We start from the raw sequence: 20,302 nt of genomic DNA, 5'->3' as shown, positions 1-20,302 counted from the left end.
AAATTTACTATCAAAAAAGCAGGCACATGCTATTTTTGAAACATAAAACTATATAATGAAATGGAAGTCCTAATTTAAAACAAAATCAAGAACAAATTCAAAGGCATTTCCCTCACATAGAAAAGCAATAAAATAAGTTTTAAGCAATAATATAAATCAAGACTGAAGGTAATTCCACACACTATACCCTGGGGGTGTGTACAGAGAAAGGATTCAGTGAAGCTCCAATGGATCTTTTCTTCTTCGGTATTATTACAGGTGGTGGAGTTATCTGAGATGTCTAAGAGGAGGGATAACAGACATTCACTGCCATGCTTGGTTTACCAGGAGGCAGAAAAAGTACATTTCTTCCCCCACTGAAGCCCAATGAGCAAAGCACTTTTTTCCTTCCCCGCTTCCCCCATAGATCTATGTTCATGCAGTGAGGTTACTATAGCAACAATACCAGACTCACTTGAAAACCAGAATAGATATTGAATCCACCCCTCACTAATTTTTCCTTTTTAAAACTTAACATACTTCTTCCTTCCCCTTCCAGAATATTATGTTTAAAACCTGTCAAGCTCGAGCTACACGGTGTTGGTGTTAGTCATTTTAATCAAGGGTCACTTAGAAATAAATGGGAGCTACGTTTTTCTGTGAAACAGCTCAATTGCAAATTCCAGTACAGCTGAACCTGTCTGCGTTCTCTTAGGGACAGCTCACTGACTCTTCCTTCACCCCCACTCGGAATTCAAGATGAGGCTCTCACGCCTGACTGTGCAGACTGACAGGCTTCAATCTATTTGGGGAATATACACTGCAGCAACTGAGAGCAAGCGGTGTGCCTTCCCAGGACTGAGCGTGTGTGGAGTCTGTTCTTACTACTGCAAGCACAGCCCCATGCAGCCCAACCTACACGATCACAGAGCCTGGAACAGCCGAAAACAACGACTTACCTAAAGTGGTGAGAAGAAACCAATTTGAATGGCTTGGTTTTGGTTTTTGGGGTGTTTTGTTTTGTTTTGTTTTGGTGGTGGTGTTGTCATTGAATTTTTTGTTTTCAATTCTAGCAATAGTCTGTTTTCTATAATCACTGAATTGTTTCTTCAGCCCATGACCCCTGTATATTTAACAACTCCCGGAGGTTCACTTACTTCAGTGTTCAGATCCTGGAGAATGTCACCTAACAGATCATCCTTGGACAAATCAACAGCTTTCTGGAAATTATAAAGGCAAGTAGAATGAGAAAGCTGTGCACTTTGCATTTTCACCCAGACCACTAGTCTGTGAAAGGAAGAACCTATAACCAGTCAGCCCCGCCTCTCCACTCCTCTACTATCCCTAGGTCTTACCAACCAACCGGGTACACCTAACCCCAAAACCCGAGCCCCTGGCCTGTTTTCAGCCTCATTCCGTGATCCTCCTGCTAATCACCAAAATAAACACTCTCAGTCCAGCTTTTCAGTTCAGTTTTCTATCTCCAAGTCACGAGCACTGAGGTGCCTCAATTCACCTAGAAATCGACATCCAACTAAGTGACTGAGAATGGGAAAACATTACTCAAAAATGTGAGTTCAAACATACTGAGCACTTATTATCTGTATAATCAAATGTTAAATATAATCAAATATCAAACACCAATCTAGCCTGGAACCAGGGCACTAGCCTAGCAGCCTTCAAGAGATCACCTTTTTAGAGCTACAGGGAATCTGACAGGAAAGGTGAACTACAAAGAACAGGAATCTTTGCTTCACAAAGGAAGAGACAAAATATGAGAGAACAAGGAGACTCACATCTGCCATCTTCCTCCCAGCACTGGCCATGAACATGGACTTGATATTGTTCGGTTTTGTCACCACGGCCTTCCTGACATTCCTTTTGTCCTTATTGCGTGCTTTATCATCTTTTCCTGCTGGAATAGAAATTATTTAGAAACACGCACCAGCAAAAATCAAAATGGAAAATCAAAAGCCTCATCATCTGCCCTCTGCATATGAGAATTTGACAAGAAAAATGTTAAAAATTCAAAATACACAGCTATGAGATTTTATGCAAGGTACACAGGAAAGAATCTTTAAAATGAGCTGAGTTCAGGAAAACCTGGGCTAAATGTTACGACAAAAACTGACGAAATGCCAGTTTAATATCAAGATGACTTATTAAGTGTGACTGCTTAATTGCTATTGTTAATGTGAATAAAAAGCTTTTTAAAAGGTGCAAGTTTTTTTTTCCCCACAGAAATCAAAGATCAAGCTCATGTGGAACCAGGGGGTGAGCCTCACAGCCTTCATGAGATCATCATTTTAGTGCTATACTGAATCTGACAGGAAACTGGGAAACTGAACTATGGAGAAGTAAGATGACCAGTTACGATATTGTAGAATTCTAATTGCCACTTTATGAGGAAAAGTAACTAGACACACACAGCACATCCTAGCAACACTAGCAGCACAGAGACATTTGCTCAGTAAAGAACAACTTGTGCCATATGTTTTCTCTAACGGCCACGTGGAAACCACCTGCGAACTCCTCTACTGCTGTCAGTTTTACTCTCGCTTTCTTACTCAACCCAGAGCAGTCTCCACCCAAAAAAGGCCTGGAATGAATAGTTAACGTAGTGTGGTAGCAGCATAGAAGTATACAGACCAGATGAAATAGAATATGGAGTCCAAAAAAAGATTCAATTACTTATGGAAATTTAGCAGAAAATAAAGATGACTTCTCCAATCACTGGGGAAAAGATAGACTTTTTAGTAATTAGTTGGTTACCCATTTGTAAAGAAGTAAACTAGTATAAACACCAAACAGATCATAGATCAAAAATTTTTTAATGAATTCATATAGGTACTTTAATAAAAAAGGCAAATTCCTTGTAACTTGGGTACGAGAAAAGTTTAACTATAATTCAAAATCCACCTATAAGAGAAAAAAAAAGGATTTATAAATTCAATTATACCAGAAACAAGGAGAAAAATTTTGCAGTATGTTTTGCAGAGAAAAAAACCAATTCCTTGATATTTAAAAAAAGGCCAAAAACCCAAAAGGAATGTGGGCAATAAACACGAATATACAGCTCAGATTAAAAAATATACATAAACTGCTATTAAGTTTTATGAAAAGATGCCCAACTTCATGTGTAAAAGAAATGCAAATGGAAAACATACTGAGATGTCATTTCTCACATATCAGAGTGGCAAAAATGCAAAAGCTTGTAACACACTGTTGTGAGACCATGGGGTCCAAACAGACACTCATGTTGTTCATGGGAATGTAAAGTGGGGCAACTCCCATGGAGAAGGATTTCGCAGTATCTCATGAAACTTTAAGGTGCATGTACTGTCTGAGCCAGCAATTCTACCTCTAGGAATTTCCCCCGAGGAAAATACCACATATATAGTTATTCAATGCGGTATTATGTGTAATAGCTAATTACTGGAAATCTAAATGTCCATTAAAGAAAACCATTGAATTAACCATGGTACATCCATACAGTGGAATACTATGCAGTGATATGGAAATGAGTAACAAAGAAAGAAGGTTCTCTATGTGCTGATATGAAGTGATTTTCAGGATGTCTTATTAAGTGAAAAAAAAAAAAAACAAAGTACAAAAGTATAGAAAACATCGTTTGTGTAAGAAAGATAAGGAAATAAAAACACACATATATAATTCCATTTCTGGATACATGCTCAAAAGAATTGAAAACAAGTGTTCAAACAAAAATTGGTACACAAACGTTTATAGCACTGTTCACAGTAACCAAAAGGTGGAAACAACTCAAAGGCCCACCAACTAATAAATGAATAAACAGAATGTGGTCTATCCATGCAACAAAATAGTATTCAGTCCTAAAAAGGAATGTACTGAGTCCTGCCACAACATGAATTAACTTTGAAAACACTGTGCTACGTAAACAGGCCAGACACAAATGGTCACATATTGCATGATTCCAACTGTATGAACTATTCAAAATAGGCAAATTCAGAGACAGAAAGCAGATTAGTAGTTGCCAGGGGCTGAGGGAAGGGAGACTGGGGAATGACTGCGAGCTTAATGGGTATGCGTTTCCATCTGGGGTGATAAAATGTTCCACAACTAGATAATGGTCATGGTCGCAAACACTGTTAATGCACTGAATATCACAAATGATAAATTTTCTGTTATGTACTTTTCATGGGCCTAAGACTCTGAAACGATTTGTAGGACATCTGTAAAAAATGTAAGAGAGGAGAATTTAACTTTTCAAAGAGATCATTTGGAGCAGTTTGAAAAGAGAATACAAGTAATGGTCAAAATGCTTCGTAAACAAAATTCAGGTGCCAATAAAGAATATCAAAAGAGAAGGTCAAAGAGGTTTGACTGGAAAGGAGGCTTCATTAAGGGGCTTTAATCTCACCATTGCAGGTTAGTACGATTTAGATAGAAGGACAACAGGAAACAGAGAAAGAACACAGGTTGACATTTATGATGAAATTCTTCCACAATTTCAGTGCTTCTGTTTTTATTTTTTTTAATCCCTTACCACATTTTGGAGGAGGGGGGTCATTAGGTCTATTTATTTACTTATTATTAGTTTTTTGTTTGGTTGGTTTTGATGAAGGTACTGGGGATTGAACTCAGGACCTTGTGCATGCCAAGCATACACTCTACCATTTAAGCTATACCTTCTTCCCATTTTGATTTGTTTTATTCGTTTCCCACTGATTTTTCTTCATTGGGATTTAGTTGGTATTTTTCTGTCTCTGTTCAAAAACAACAGGCCAGAGATTGGATCTACACCGTGAAGGGTTGACCTTTTACTTCTAGGCAGAACTCTACAATTTCTTCTAAGTGTTTAAAGTGGACTGCAGAATTCCATTTCCCTTCCAAAGATCTTGGGACCTGTGGGCTCCTCGGGAAGGACACAGAAACAGTGGGGGCGTGGGCGAATGGTGGCAAAGCATGGAATAGATTTCTCAGACCAGTTCTCCTTCAGAATGTCAAGTCATTCTCATCACTGATGTATTAGTGGGAAGCTATAACATAATGATTATAGAAACACAGAAGAGGGGAGGGTATAGCTCAACTGGTAGAGTGCATACTTGGCATGCACAAGGTCCTGTGTTCAATTCCCCAGTACCTCCTCTAAAAATAAATAAATAAACAAGTCTAACTACCTCCCCCTCCGCAAAAAACAAACAAAAAACATAATGATTATAGAAACAGAGATGGCTCATTTCTTCAATGTAATACTGCATATTTTCTTTGCGCCTGCTATTGTGATCAGCACTGACCAGGACATGGGTCCTTTCCTCAAGAACCTTCCTGTCCAGTCCAGCTTCCTAATTTACAACTGACAAAACTAATATCCAGACAGGTGATGGCACTCAAGATGAGCCAGAACTCGAACACAGGCCTCCTCAGTTCAGGGATGTGAAAAAGCACATAGGCTCATTTCATTCACTTCTTCATGGACTCAGAAAAAGCAGGAATACACAACTAGCCACACTGCTATCAAATGGTAGGTACCAGTGTGTAGAGTCCCTATATAACACAGGTTAGCAGAAACCAGGAAGATGGTCCACATATTCTAATTTAACTAATGAATGAATGAATGAATGAATGAATAACATCCCACATGAAAAAAAATATACATCCTTATTTTCTGTGAAAGGAAACACAGGAAGGATAATCAGAAACTAATAAAAAATGGTCACCTATGGAGACGAGGAGAAATGAAATAGAAAGCATATGGAGGCCAGTAAGGTTTATCTAGTCTGTTTCTTGATAGCATTCTGATTTTTAAGCCATAAAAATGTTGTACAATAGTCAAAAAAGAAAATAAAAACAAAGGGATATTTTTAAAAACCTAAATTTGAATACAAACAAAAACAAATGAACCTGTGCTGTAAACTGACACTGTAGCACACAGAAACGAATGATTTCATGTAGCTTCTGAACACAATACTCTCACAGTACACCCTCAGTAGGATATGTGCCAGGAACAAATAAAACTGCAAAAAAATTGCAAACTTTACTTATAAAGGTTGCTGGGAGAGGTATGGGTTTAGAAAACAATTTTAAAATTTCTAAAATTATTTTGTGCGTATTTTCAGAGACAAGTTTTCACTGGGAGTGAAGACAAACACAAACATAGACTGGGGAAGATGGACAAACACCCTGTGGTGTTACAAGTGAAGCAAGTGTGTCACTGTGAATTCACGGCATACATGTATATGAAATCTGCTAGTTCTGTTCACTGAAAGGGCCGAGAATCCATTATGTCCCAGTAGCAATGAGCACATCCCTCCCCTAGATATGAATACCATTCTCCACTAAAAGGAACTGTGATGCTTAGGAAAAGTGGCTGATTCCAGGTCTGGGACAGGATCATACAGGCAGAACCTAGAACATCTTGCTGGCCCAGAAAGCAAGGAAATGCTCAAACACTGATGGGGCCATATCAAAAGGACACAGGAGTCAGCTCAAAGGGGCTCCCACTGCCAAATTTGGGATAATTTGAACATCAGAAAGAATAAGGATGACAATGGATACAGAACTGTAACAGCAGTTTTGTTTAAACCCATGAGTTTGAAGTGTTAATTTAAAAAAGGAGAAAAAGGATCATCAATAGACGCTGAAAGCACTGAGTAAAAGTTGGTGGGGAAAAGGGATATACACATGGTCTCAAAACATCACCCCTGTGTGCATTAATTACAAAGGCGGAAAGGTAGCTTTCCAAGGAAGAGATCTAACAAACATCATCTTAAACCACATTAAACTTAGCATCACCAGTAATGGGACAAATTGACCTTATGTGCCCCTAAGGCGATCATTGGGAAAGACACGGCTTCATCTAAATTATATTTTTGTCGAACTATTTAACCTGACTCTAAGCACAAAAAAAGCACTCAGGCAAATCCCTGACTGTTACACACTGAACAAAACCACCAGCTTGGTCCCTTTAAAAATGTCCATGTCACAAAAGACACTGGGCCAGAGAGGGAGGAGAAGAGGGATGGTGCTGTTCTACACTAAGTAAGACTAAAGAGACATGTAAACTCAAGGATGAGGCATTTTTTAAAAAATAGCTACAAAAGACATCACTGGGCTAACTGGGGAGATCTTAATGTGGATGATATATTACATGATATCACGAGAACGGTACTGTGGCTAAGCAGACAAGTGTCCTCATTCTTAGGTCACTGCTGAAGCACGCAGAAGGGAAGTGTCATGCTTTCTCACTTTCAACAAATTCACCAAAACCAAAGTCTACGAGTATATGTTTGGGAAGGGGAAAGAGGGAGAAAGTAAACAAATGTTGTAAAATGTTAATAATCTACAAATTAAGGTCCAGACTTTCTGAAAAGGGTTTTAGGCTTTGTGGCCACATACATCTCTCGTTAGCTGCTGCATATTCTTCTTTGCATTTTTTTTCTTTCCTTTTTTTAAATGCTCTTTAAAAATGTAAAAACCATTCTTAGCTTGAGGGCTATACAGTAACAGGTATGATTTCCTTCTGGGGTAATGAAAATGTGAAACTGATCGTAGTGACGGCTCTACCACTGTGACAATACTGAAAGCCACTGAAATGTTCACTTTAAATAGGGGAATTGTATGGTATGTTAATTATATCTCAATAAAGCAGTTCAAAAATAAACGGGCTGTTAGTGGGCCATAGAGTGCTGACCAGTGATCTACCACCTGGTGGCAATAATGAACTAAACCAGAAAAAAAACAAATACTGAAGAGAATTTCCCCCTCTCATTTTCCAGGAACTAAATCAGGCTTGTTTATTCAAAAAACAATTTTTTTGCCAATGATCGTATAGCTAAGAAAATCTGACACATTCATTCACATCATTTTAAATTTTAATTAAACAGCTAGTTGATATCTGCAAGTTCTAAACCTTCTTATTGTACTGTACTTCTATCAAAGAGCTAAAATTCTAAGTACATCACTAATTCTTGCAGCCCTCAAAATCAGCAAGTTTACAATGACCACAGGATTGAAAATTCCAAAGTGAGTAAAAGATTAAACTCTTTGGATAACAGAGAAATGAAACTTCATGTCCTGGTATTGCTTTCGCTTTTCACGTTTAATCTTCTATGTAACTATGCTTCTTCCAATATTAGAACATTTTCTATACTTAAAAACAATTGTTGTTGGTCCTTTTTCCTTAAAGAAACTGTGTCAAAGTACCAAGTCATCTGAAATTCTAGACAATTAAATCTCTAAAAGGGACTCAAAAACAAAATGCAGGTACCTTTCTCATGGGAATCAAGGGCATCGTCTTCAAGGTCATCATCAAAAATCTCTCGGCCATCCTCCACATAGCCAATACCATCTGCAGGAACAAAATTTAATATTGGGATCAAATTTCTGAGAGTGGCAAATAATATTATAGCCATGACAAAAAGATTAAAAAATCCTTTTATATCCACTCAGATGTTCTCCTGGCCCATGCCATTTTTAAGTGCAGCAGAATCCTATTCAAGCAAGAATCAGATGAAACATAGCAACCACATGGGTTTTCTGAGTCACAACCAAAGGATATACAGATGACCCTTGAACAACGCAGGGGTTAATTCACATATAACGTAGAGCCGGTCTTCAGTATTCACAGTCCCCCCGCATATGTGGATATAACAAACCACAGACTGTGTAGCACTGTAGTATTTACTATTGAAAAACAGCCCGTGTAAGTGGACCTGGGCAGTTCAAATCCACATTGTACAAGGATCAACTGTGTACTATGCCTATTTAGGTGAACTATAGGAGTAATTTGGCCTAAAGGATCAAAGTTTGCCATGGTAAGATGCTTTACAGTAGCTTTACTCTACCAGAAGAATAAAAAGTAAAAGAATCAGTATCACCAGAAGTCCAGAAAAGTGCCTTAGTTTACGAGGGAAAGCTAGCAACATACCTGAGTCCAATCATGAACTACTTATTATTTATAACTTATACAACTGATTTCTTGAATATGTGTAAGCACATTTGACTGTCCTTAATGACTGGATTACTGCATTCTGTTCATTCTTATTTTGTGGTTGGCTTTATTCCTTTGATAACTATGTAAGTTTAAAAAGCTAAAGCTCTAAACTGTCTTAGAAACAATAATCAGTACATATATGTTAACTAAAAGAAATGTGTGCAGTATATTATACATACGTATTCACATGCAACATATTGTACATGTGCAAATTTGAACAATTCTACCTAATAAAACTGAAAGAAAAAAAATAAAAATATGGGGACCAGCCTCCACCTGGGGCTTCCCACTGCCCATGGTACTCTTCACAAGTACAGCCACATATAATCCTCACAGCCATTCTGTGAGATAGTTTTTCTTATGCCCACATCACAGGGTACGTGAGTCCTCCCAATTCCTACGGTCATTTCCTGGCGGATTTATACTCCAGCCTGAGGTGTGTGCCCGACTTCTCCAAAATGCCCCTCGATCAACTTTCTACTGTTCTGCTTCCACACTCTCAAATCATGCATTTGAGGAAAACCCAAACCAAAGGGATGATCTTAACAGCGCCTTCCACCTGCCCACACAAAGCAGCAACTCCACTGCATGAGAATCTACGCACAGCAACAGACACGGCGCCTGGCGGGCGGTCTCTTCCCACATACCGTCATCCACAATCCAGTCATCATCCTGGCGGGCCTGAACCAGCTTCGAATACTGTTCTTCATCGACTTCTTCATAAACACTTGTGAAGTCCTCTACCTGCCATCATATAAGTTTGAGAAAGCTTCCAGTGGAGTGAAAGTGTTAAACAATTCTGATGAAAAAACTGTCAAATTCAAAGTGGAATGGCAGCCTGAAGGAGTAGCTGCAACCAAATCATGAGTTCTGACATTCAACACCACTGCAGGGTTTTCCTTAAATAGACATCAATTAACTTAGTATTCCTTTTAGGTGGGTGTTAACATAAGATATTAAATGATTCTATTAGCATAATACACTTGTCACACCATCAATTACTCATCTACTTCATAAAAAAACAAACTGAATTATAGCCAATTCTTCATTAGCTGCTTTGGGGATTATTCACTTGTAATTTTTTGACTGGTTTCTCCTATACTTAGCAAACCTGTAAGACATGCCATCCACCTCTCCACTAGCTGATGGTGCCCTACAAATAGACAACAGTCTTAATAACTGTTCAACCAAACCAAATGGAATTCAAAAGGAAAATCTCCCCCATCCATCACCCTCCAAAAGTCAGCAAAACAAACACACTCTGTTCTACAGGTGCACTAGGAACAGATTTTGAGAGATCCCCATTTGCATTACCACTGATCCCCCATCACTCTCAGGTCTTGAACACTAAGCTATTTAAAGGGCAAGTGCAGAGACAGTGGCAAGGCCTGCAATCACACAGGCTGCCCAACAGCCAGGAGGCCGGAGCACCACGAACTACTGGCACAAAGAGAGCAGACCATCTCAACACAGCGAAAGCAACAAACAGCACACACACCTCTGCCACGGCTGCCGTGGAGACAGGCTTTTACCGTCCCAGAGGGGATCTGGTGGGCTGGGGAGCAAGAACTCAAGAGACTTCGTTAAAAATCCCCTCTTCTCTTGAGAGTTCTGCCTTTTCAAGTAGGGAGTGGAGGAAATGACCAATTCCACCTGAAGAGCTAAGACTCCAGGAAAAAACCCTTGGACTCAGCTTTGAGAGCCTTGTTGGGCAGGGCTGACTGGATTTCTGCCACACTTCCAGAGCTTATGGTAATTACAGGATTAGACTTAGTTTTCGCCTCCTGCTTAATCTACTCTACGGGATCCCTGGCAAATATTGATTTGGCCTTTCAGCACCTGGTAAGAGAAGTTACCTGCCCTACCAAATTAAGTTTTGGGACAACCCAAACAGAAACTAGTCCAATTAATATTACTGTACTGACCAACTCTCTTTTGAGGGGAGAGGGAACTGGCAAGGTTATTTTTGTTGGCTGAAGTCTATAAGACATAACCCGTCTCTCATTTAAGCAACTCACTTATATACTACCAAAAAGACACCAGAAAATTATTTTTTAAAAACATCTTAAGTCATTTTGACTCAATCTCTAAAAACATTGCTACTGCTCAGCATGAACTCTTAGAGCCATGCCATTAACATCAGTGATTAATGGGAAACCAGTCACATTGTGTCAACATCTGAAATGCCCCACCGAACTCCTTTATAGAAGCTTCTACATTAAAAATGGTTTATTCCTGCTTAACTGTAATCCTTTTAGCCACCCTTTATGATCTGGTTGACTCACTTAACTTGAATGAATGGTGCCAAATGATAAAAATCCTCTTCTACTTGCCTAATAGCCCAATACAGAATAGGCCACAGCTAAACATGCACATTCAGAAGCCAGGCTCCGCCACTGTGACCTCAGATACCTCACCTGCAAAATGCTGCTAATCATAGTACCTAACTTTATATGGTTATTGGAAGGATTAAATAAAGGAACATATTTGTAAAAGCACTTAGAACAGTGTCAGCTGAAAAACTGCATCTGTTATGTTTTGTTATTATTATTTTCTGGTATTAATTAATCACTTCCAAGCCCTGAGGCAGTTAAGATTCTCAAGGCACACTGGAAGTGAAGCTAGACAATGTTGTATGGATGGTAACCACTCTGCCTTTCTACTTGCAGGCCATCAACAGTGGGGAGAGGACAAGAGCCAAAAGGGCATCACATTCAATCCCACATGTAGGACACAGCGGAGGGAGGGTCCAAGCCCCCCCCCCACCCCGTGCTTCCCTTGCATATGAGATTAGGAAGAATAATTCTCTCCAAGGAGAAGCAATGTTTAGCTAGACTGCTCAAAACCTTTTGAGTAAAGAAAAAGCATCTCTAAGTTCCCTCAACAAAGCCACGGAACTTAGCAGAGATAGAGTGTGCATAATAACGGGAAAAAGTATACTTACTTTCATTTCAGAATTTTAAAAGCATCTGTAAAGTGCCTTACAGGAACTTTAAGGGTTGAAAAGTCTCCCATAACCTGGAAATCTACCTCAGGCCCAAGTGTGTTCAACATTAAGGAATTACTATAAGAAGCTTGAAACATGCGTATTTCTTAATCAGTAACAAAGTCGACATAAGATTACCTACAGGCTATGAATTAGATAAAGCACAAGAGGAAAAAAAACAGAAAAATGGTTACTTACTTCATATTTATACTTCTCACCAGCTTTAGCCCTTTTCAGTCTTTCTAGAGCTTCCTGTCGCCCTTTCTTTGATTTCTTTTCTCGCCGGGATCGAGAAGCTACAAAACGCCCTGAATCAGACACAGCTGAAAAAAAGCCAAATTTACACAAGACGTTACAAAATTGTCAGCCATCTTTCTTCAAAAACAAAGCAACAGTTTTTAGCCAATAGTAATATACAATTTTAATGTTATACAAATGGATGCTTTTTATAATGTAAATAGTTCACAAACTCATGGCTGAATCTGCGGTTCCTGTGGCTCTTCAGAAATCTTCAGCTTGAAGCAACTGTTATTTTTTTCCTCCAAAAAGAGAACAATTCCAAATTCAACCGATATCCCATGGAGGCACTAAAGAAGGGCGATCTGCCATTAGTCCATAACCTTTCCATTAGAAAGCATAGGCTACAGTAGTTATAAAAGGACAATTCATTTTGTATTCTATTAATCAACATTTGAAAGGCTTTAAGGAGCACCTGCTCTTTGCAAAGTACCAGGCGCTCTGCGAGACTTAAAGGTAAGAAGGGCACGTCCGCAGTCACAGCATTTACAATCTGAGATGAGAGATAACCTGGCATACGTTGGAGAGACTGCCGGCTCGGTTCCAGATCACCACAATAAAGTGGCTTCCCAGTGCATACAAAAGTTCTGTTCACACTAGACTGCAGTCTATTAAGGGTGCAATAGCATTGTGTCTTAGAAAACAATGTACATACCTTAATTAAAAATACGTAATTGCTAAAAAATACTGACCATCATCTGAGCCTTCAGCAAATTGTAGCAGTAACATCAAAGATCACCAAAACAAATAATGAAAAATTTGAAACATTGTGAGAATTACCAAAATGTGACACAGGGACATGAAGCAAATGCTGTTGGGAAAATGGCACCAATAGACTTGCTTAATTCAGGGATGCTACAATCTTCAATATGTTTAAAAAAAAAACCACACAATAAAGCCAAGTGCAGTAAAACAAGGTATGCCTGTAATTAGCAACTAACTCTAAAACTATTTTTAGAATACACGCCCGCCTGAACAGAGCCCGCCTGAATAGAGGTTCAGATACAGTATCTGGAATCTCAAAGGAAAGATAAGTTTGGGGTTGGGAGAATTTCACCAAAATGGCTCTGAGGAGATTCTTGATTCCACCACTGATTTCCAGGCCTCATGCAGTTGGTTATGACATTACAGGATGATGGAGAAAAATGACAAAGATTAAAATGAGTTTTGTGGAAAATTACTGAAATACCAGAGAGCCTCAGTGTTCATTCGTGCAACTTCTGAATTATTCATGCTTTTGGTCATCATAAACTGACCAACTCACACACATCACACATACTGAAAAGATTTTCATCCAGAGAATGAAGACTTTCATTTACTAGCTGTTGAATAACCAAGCCAAGCAAGACAGTACCACCTACCAGCCCGGAGCTGAGGCTTAGCACAATCGCCACCTGTCTTGGGAAATTGAATATTTTATTGTAAATTGAATATTTTTATTTAGTGCTAATTATTTTATAAAAAGGAGTAGACACAGAAAAGGAAAAGTTTTGATAAGAGGCATCCTAAAAACTCTAACCTCAACGGGAACGTCCATAACATTAAGCTGTTTAAGTGTTTGAAATAGAGGATGCATTTTACAGAACATGTACCAAATGCTGGGAATAAACTGTTGAAAACTATATCTTAAAGGTGAGCGATAATTAGAGATCTTACTTTTTTTCTAGCTTTCTGGAAATGGAGTCTCTCTTTATAACATTTCAGTCTATTGTTTGACTTTCACATTTGACTTTTAATTTTAAATCCATTTTCAGAACAGCATTAAGTAAAAATTCAGGAATGCAGGTACTTAATGATGACAGCCACAAAATCTTTGAATATCACTCAAATGATTTCAAAAAAACATGAGCTGGCCTATACGAAAAGGTTTCAGAGATTACTGAACATGACCACTCAGAGTGAAAAGCTGGCCTCAGCGTATTCTCTTTAAGACTCCCTCGTCAGATTATCCTGACAAAATCTATGGGTCCTCAAACAGACTGACTCCACAGGCAACTATGTGCCACTCTAAGGGTTGGGGGTACAATTACAAATAAGACAGAGTTGCCTTTCCTCAAGGGACTCAGTCAACGAAAGCAATAAGACCTGAGGCTCCCACCATCATATAAAGATGGCGCCATATAAGGAAGAACACGGTACTAAGGAAACAGAAAAGAGCTAATTTTGCCTTGAAAATCAGGGAAGGCTTCGCAGGGGAGGTTTCTGAACAGAAAGAGTAGAATTTCACTTTCAGTGGCACAAGCAAAGGAAAAGGCACGAGCCAAATTACAAAGGGATGAAAATGCAAAGTGTATTCAGAAATCGAGAGGAAGTCAACGTGGAAGGTAAATTGAACAGGAGGGCGTAGAGTGCATGGGAGAACGGGAGATTAGGAAAGAGCAGCACAACCAGGCTCTGCCACTTACTGGGGGACATGAGACCACCGGTTAAACTCTCTGAGCTATGGCGGCCAGGTGTCCTGCTGTTGTTTTTTAAGCTGCCCAGCATCTGAATCCATCTGTGAAATCCCACCGCCCTCCCCATGAGTCTTGATGGGACGCTGAGCCCATGTCCCACTGCAGCAGCTGAAAAGGCAGATGATCTTTCCCAGAGACCCTTGCAGCCAGCAGAGGGGCATAGGAAACAGGCCTGCTGATTAGGAACACCTACTCAGACTTTCAATCAGAAGCTATGTAACAAGGAAAGGGGGCGGGCCAAAGGCAGGTTCTAGAAGTAGCAACAGCTTCAGGTTTGAGTACCTAGATCAACAGTGCCAGCAATGTCCCAAGGTACAAGCTCCAACTTCAGATACTTGGCCATGGTTGGCAACAACCTCCTCAATGGACCAGTTTTGTGGCATGATTTTAATTACTATTCCTGGCGAAGCAGCTCTCAGACTGGCTCTCCAATCCTCCTGGAGCTTCTGAACACAGTATCCTTCTAAAGAGTTCCTTTTCTATTTAAATCAACTAGAGTTGGTTCCTGTAGCTTACACCTAAGGACTCTGATTAATGCAGAGCCTTAGGGTCCTCATCTGTGAAATGGGGATAATCATGTGTGCTTCATTAAGTTGTTAAGGATTAAATGAAGATGCCTGACTTACTTTGCACTCAGCAATATAGAAGGGGTGGGGGGGTGCGTGTGGTGTGTGTGGTGGGTGTGGGTGGGTGTGTGTGTGTGTTCATTCATTCACACACACACCCCAACCACCCTCAGCATTAACATTCATTAACATTTGCTTCTAGAAAGCAAAAATAAAGCAAAGCTGTTTTCTCAAAGCCTCAATACAGCACTGCATATAATAATGTTTACCATCTCAACTCCACAAAGACAAAAACCAGTCCAGCCTACCTCCCAATGTAACCCCAGAGCCTGATGGAATGCCCATAACTAGTAGGCACATAATAAATACTTGCTGAATGAACCACTGTACCTGCTTTCTTTTAATCATTAAACTCTCCCTGATCCATCTTCATATACAATAACAGCTAGTTATAGACCATCTTCTAATACTTAAGGGGGAAAAAAGGCCTAAATTCTCCTTTTTGGAGTATGTTTCTAATGCTTCAAGTAGGTAAGTTAGCAAAAAATAAGCATGAATAAAATCCGGTTACCAAAGTTTAAATATTTGGTTCAAAATTACCCTCTGGAGTATCCCCAACCCCTCCCCGCAACAAAGCAGACACTAGCTTGCAATGGCCTTTCAGGTAACAATCTTTCAAAGTCAGCTCTAAAGGAAAAATTTCAGTCACAAGTCCCCAGCCACTACTTAATCAACACCATGACTCAAGAGGGATCTCAAGATTGCACAGTACCCTCTGAAGAGTGATTTCTTGATGTTCACGGATGACGTGTATAGTTTTCAGGGTGAAGAAAGGGCTTAGTGGCACATCACTGATGGAAGGCTGCAAAGACTGTTCACATACTCACATCCTACACTCCATTTGTAATCCAGGCTAGTCGACTCTCCAAAAGAAATTGTCTTAAAGAACCAAAGGCTAGATGAACAAACTGAAATCTGTGATTCACAACTAGGTGAATGCAAAGGAAGCTGATTAGGAAGCAAGTTCTCATTAATGGTGATGTATCTGAGTGACAGGAGATGTGATGCTTGAGCTGTAAGAGTGAAGCATCTGATTGTAAGTTAGAAGTTCACTTAAGTTAAGTCACACTTTAGTAGCACCCTCCTCAAAAATCAGAAATCAGACAAATCTATTTGCATTTTTCTATTCTATTTTTGGAACTAGAAGATTACCACTGAAAATGGAGTAATACAGAGAATCTGAAATGTTGTTGAACTGACGCGTTTTTTTTCAGAAGCTTCACCAGAGATGACTAGATTGTGAACACTATTTCTATGCGGCACTTGAAGAACTTTCCACAGAATTTGAAAGAAATACTGTTAATACATAAAGTAGAAACCCATTACCTAAAAAGACAAAAAACATTTGTATCTTCAGGTGACGGCACTTAGAGCTTGCTTTCCTGCTTAACTACGTTGTGTAACAATCTTCCCGGCAGTTTCTATACAAGGAAGGGCGCACGTCCGTTCTGTCCCAGCCCTCAAGCAGACACCCGGGGCTGGAGTAATAAAATACTTTCAGCCAAGACTGTGCCCCACGGGGGTCAGTCTCAGGAAGGTGTGCCCAGCACGTGGGATGAGACTCACCAAAAGAAATAAAAAGAAAGGCAGGCAAGTGTGGAGACCCACAGTAACAAGAGGCGAAGCAGCCTCCCAAACAAAAAGCCCCGTAGGGGTTGCTCAGGTATGCCAGGACCCAAGGTCCCTGCAAAGAAGCCCTGTCAGATGCCTAGTGCGTCCCAACGCTGGACGCCTGAGGTACGCGCCCAAACGGACCCGCGGGGAAACCCGGGCGAGCGCACCCCTAAGAAGAAATAAAAGAGCCCCCAAAACTCGCATAGCACTCCCAACCCGGGACCCCGCGCGCGAGGACGTCCCTCACCGCTCGACCCCAGCTCGCAGTCATCGCCGTGCACGGGCGCCATGGTCCCGGAGTCTCCCGATTCCGCGCCAAGCAGCCCGAAACTGGCGCCGGGGCCGACACAGGCGCCAGCCTGAAAGCCAATCAGCGGCTCCCGAGCCTGCGGACTTCCGCCCGGAAGGCCACTGACGTGCCGCGCCGCGCCCCGCCCCCGGCCTTCCCGCGGGCGCGCGTTTGGCGCCCCGTGATGACCCTCTCAGGGAAAAGCGCTAGCGAAGGGCGAAGAGAACAGAAAAAAGAAGCGGCCGGGCGCTGGAAAGGAGCCGCCTGGAGACTCAGTGCGCAGGCGCACCCATGCTGATGGGAAACGATTTGGGCGTGTTGGAGTAAGGGCTCTCTGGTTCTGAGGGTTGATTTTCCGAGAAAAAAGGTGCGGGCGGGCATAGGGTAGGCGTGGTTGGAAGGGTTTCCCAGGAGCTTGGGAAAGATACTGCCTCCTGCTGCGCACTCTGAGTCTTGCCGGATACTTTGCTTCTCTGAACACAGTAGCTGTCTGATTTATGGTGACTGCACCAAAAGATCTTAACCAAAAGATCAAAAGTAGCATCACCAATACGGGGCAATCATATACCTCCTGATGTGATGCACTTGGAAAAAGGAACATCACCTACAAGGAACAACATCTTCTTGAAAATAATATTTAACCTGAATCTAACCACGAAGAAACAATCAGATGTATTCAAAACGTAGGACAATCTATAAAACATCTGACTTGAACTCCTGCAAAATGTTAATGTTATGAAAAACAAAAAGGGCGTTAGATTCTTGTGTATGGTACAATGCATACAATGTATGCATCTTATGTATTGCTTAACAATAAAAACAGAGACGTCTGCATGTATATCTTAACTAGAGAGCACTAATTAAACCAAAAACTTAGAATGAGAATTAACCATCTTTGAGTACCATTTTACGTAGAATTAACTTTCACCATCAAGGTCAACGTGTCTGAACCCTTTTCTCAAACCCATTTGTGCGTAATGCTCTTGGTCCCCAAGAGAGCAAAGTTAGATCCATGCCCTCAAGTGATTCAACATGAATTATTGACCAATGGGCAAATCTTTTGTGATAATTGAGCCCTGTCTCATAGCATAAACATGCACTGTCATCATGAATAAAACCTTCCCCCGAAGACAAATAGCTGTACTAACGGTTCAGAATCTTCTCCAGAACCACCTTTGTTGGTTTGGGGCTTTTTTTTTCTTCTTTGTTTTGGTTTTTTTGTTTTGTTTGGTTGTTTGGTTTTTTGTAGTTTGAATATGATGCTCCTACACGTTTTGGGTTTGTTTTTTTTTTAATGCTGGTTTAGCAGCATGAACTAACACTTAGAAATGGTAAACCAGCATTCTTCTGGGAATTATTAGAGGTATTGGAGCAAAGTTAAGAAAAAATTAAGTTAGAACATTGATGTCAGCCAGTCAATAGTGAATTTTAGCAGAGGATGGCAGCATGAGGGTTTCTTAATTTACATACGGCCAGTGCTCTACAAAGCTTAGAGCAGTGGTTCTCAACTTTGGCTGCAAATTAGAATAATCTGAGCAGTTTTTCAGTGTTCCAATGCCCCCAGGACCTATTAAATCAGAATTTCTGAGGATGGGATTCCAAAGTGAGAACAAATTTGAGAGCAAGTGGTCTAGACAAGGCCTTGCTAAACCTTTTAGAGTCACCAGCAGGATGGCTAACCTGGATGCAAATATTCCATCTAATAATATGCAGTCACATATACCTGGACACACCTCTTTCCGTGAGGAAGGAGGGCTTATTTCCCGCCTGTTCTAAAGACTTTTTAGTATTTTATAGCATTTAGTGCCGCGACTTCCTATGAATTGAACAATATCTAGGTTACCTAAAGGACTCTTATGCAAGGCCAGCACGAGGTTTATTAGAAACAATGTGAAACCACCCCCAGTGTTAAGCATCTGCCACCAACAGAAACCATAGTCTGACTGTCTCCGTGGTTTGGGTTTAGGAAATGGAGAATTATTTCGGTTTAAGCAGTTATCTCTTGTTGCTTCATCATTATTACCCTCTGTGTTTCTTCCACAGTAAAGACAGCTTACATTTCATTTCCCTTTAACTACTTATTGAATAATTTCTGCCAATGAGACAAACTTGCCCAAAGAGTCATGAATAGTTCAGGCATAGTCAGTAATTTGTTTTCTAATCACCTGCTTTAAAAGATCATCCTTGAAACACAAAAGGTGTTCAAAAGTGAGACAGGGACATGTCCCCTAATTCAGACATTACTAGCAAGGTAAATCTGCTGAAAAGTTATGTATGTGCATATAAATCTGATACTTTCCAGAGCCATATATCTTATCCTTAGATCAAAAACAAAGGTTATGTCTTGACTGATCTTTATTTTCATTTCCCTCTATGAGCTTAAATAATCAATGGTGAGCTACACCTGACGACTTGCTAGGTTATATCCGTATCTCTTGAAAGCACTGTTTCTAAAAATTCCCATTAATATTCATTTTTTTTACATGTTGTAGTCCACCTTACATTTTTAAATTAAATTTAAATTTTGAGATAGTTGTAAATTCATATGCAGTTATGAGAAATCATACAGAAAAATTCCGTGTATCCTTTACCCAGTGTTTCCCTTTGGTAACATCTTGCAAAACTATATCACAACCAGGATATTGGCATTGATACAGTCAAAATACAGGGCATTTCCATCTCTCAGAACCCCTTACATTGCCCTTACACAGCTCTATCTGCTCCCCTCCCGTTCAACCCCCATCCCATTCTTAGCCATTGGCAACCACTAATCTGTTCTTCATTTCTGTAATTTTGTGTGCAGGTCTTTGTATGGACATGTTCCATTTCTCCTGGGTAAAGACTTAGGAGTGGAATTGCTGAGTCATGAGGTAAGTATATGTTTAACCTTAAAATAAACTACCTAAACTGTGTTTCCAAAGTGGCATTGCGATTTTACATTCCCAACAGCAATGTATGAGAGATTTAGTGGTTCTGCACCCCCAGCAGTACTGTCAGGTTTTATTTTAATTGTCGTTCTAGTGATTATGTATTGGTATCTCATTGTGAGTTTTGACTGGCACTTTCCTGATGACTAATGAT

General features: G+C 40.2%; 1 protein-coding gene across 6 annotated transcripts in view; it reads right to left on the bottom strand.

Annotated features, from left to right (window-relative positions):
- POLA1 (DNA polymerase alpha 1, catalytic subunit) overlaps positions 1 to 17,324 on the bottom strand; it is a 293,197-nt gene extending 275,873 nt beyond the window's left edge. For 4 of the 6 annotated variants that reach the window (XR_012504511.1, XM_074358788.1, XM_010961709.3 and 1 more), the window contains exons 1-7: positions 17,180 to 17,324; positions 12,138 to 12,262; positions 9,601 to 9,697; positions 8,228 to 8,308; positions 1,776 to 1,894; positions 1,137 to 1,199; positions 188 to 280 (exon numbers count right to left, since the gene is read on the bottom strand). Coding sequence is in view for 5 of the 6 variants with exons in the window: in XM_074358788.1 (XP_074214889.1) it covers positions 188 to 280; positions 1,137 to 1,199; positions 1,776 to 1,894; positions 8,228 to 8,308; positions 9,601 to 9,697; positions 12,138 to 12,262; positions 17,180 to 17,222 (621 nt within the window). In the remaining variant the exon portion in view is untranslated. The remainder of the gene's footprint in view (positions 1 to 187; positions 281 to 1,136; positions 1,200 to 1,775; positions 1,895 to 8,227; positions 8,309 to 9,600; positions 9,698 to 12,137; positions 12,263 to 17,179) is intronic. The other 2 variants (XM_010961710.3, XM_045521715.2) reach the window with 2 other exon arrangements.
- Positions 17,325 to 20,302: the final 2,978 nt, after the last annotated feature.

Source organism: Camelus bactrianus, chromosome X, assembly GCF_048773025.1.
Source record: "Camelus bactrianus isolate YW-2024 breed Bactrian camel chromosome X, ASM4877302v1, whole genome shotgun sequence".
NCBI lineage: Eukaryota > Metazoa > Chordata > Mammalia > Artiodactyla > Camelidae > Camelus > Camelus bactrianus.
The sequence above is the reverse complement of the archived record's forward strand: the minus strand, read 5'-3'. Positions and strand labels throughout refer to the sequence as shown.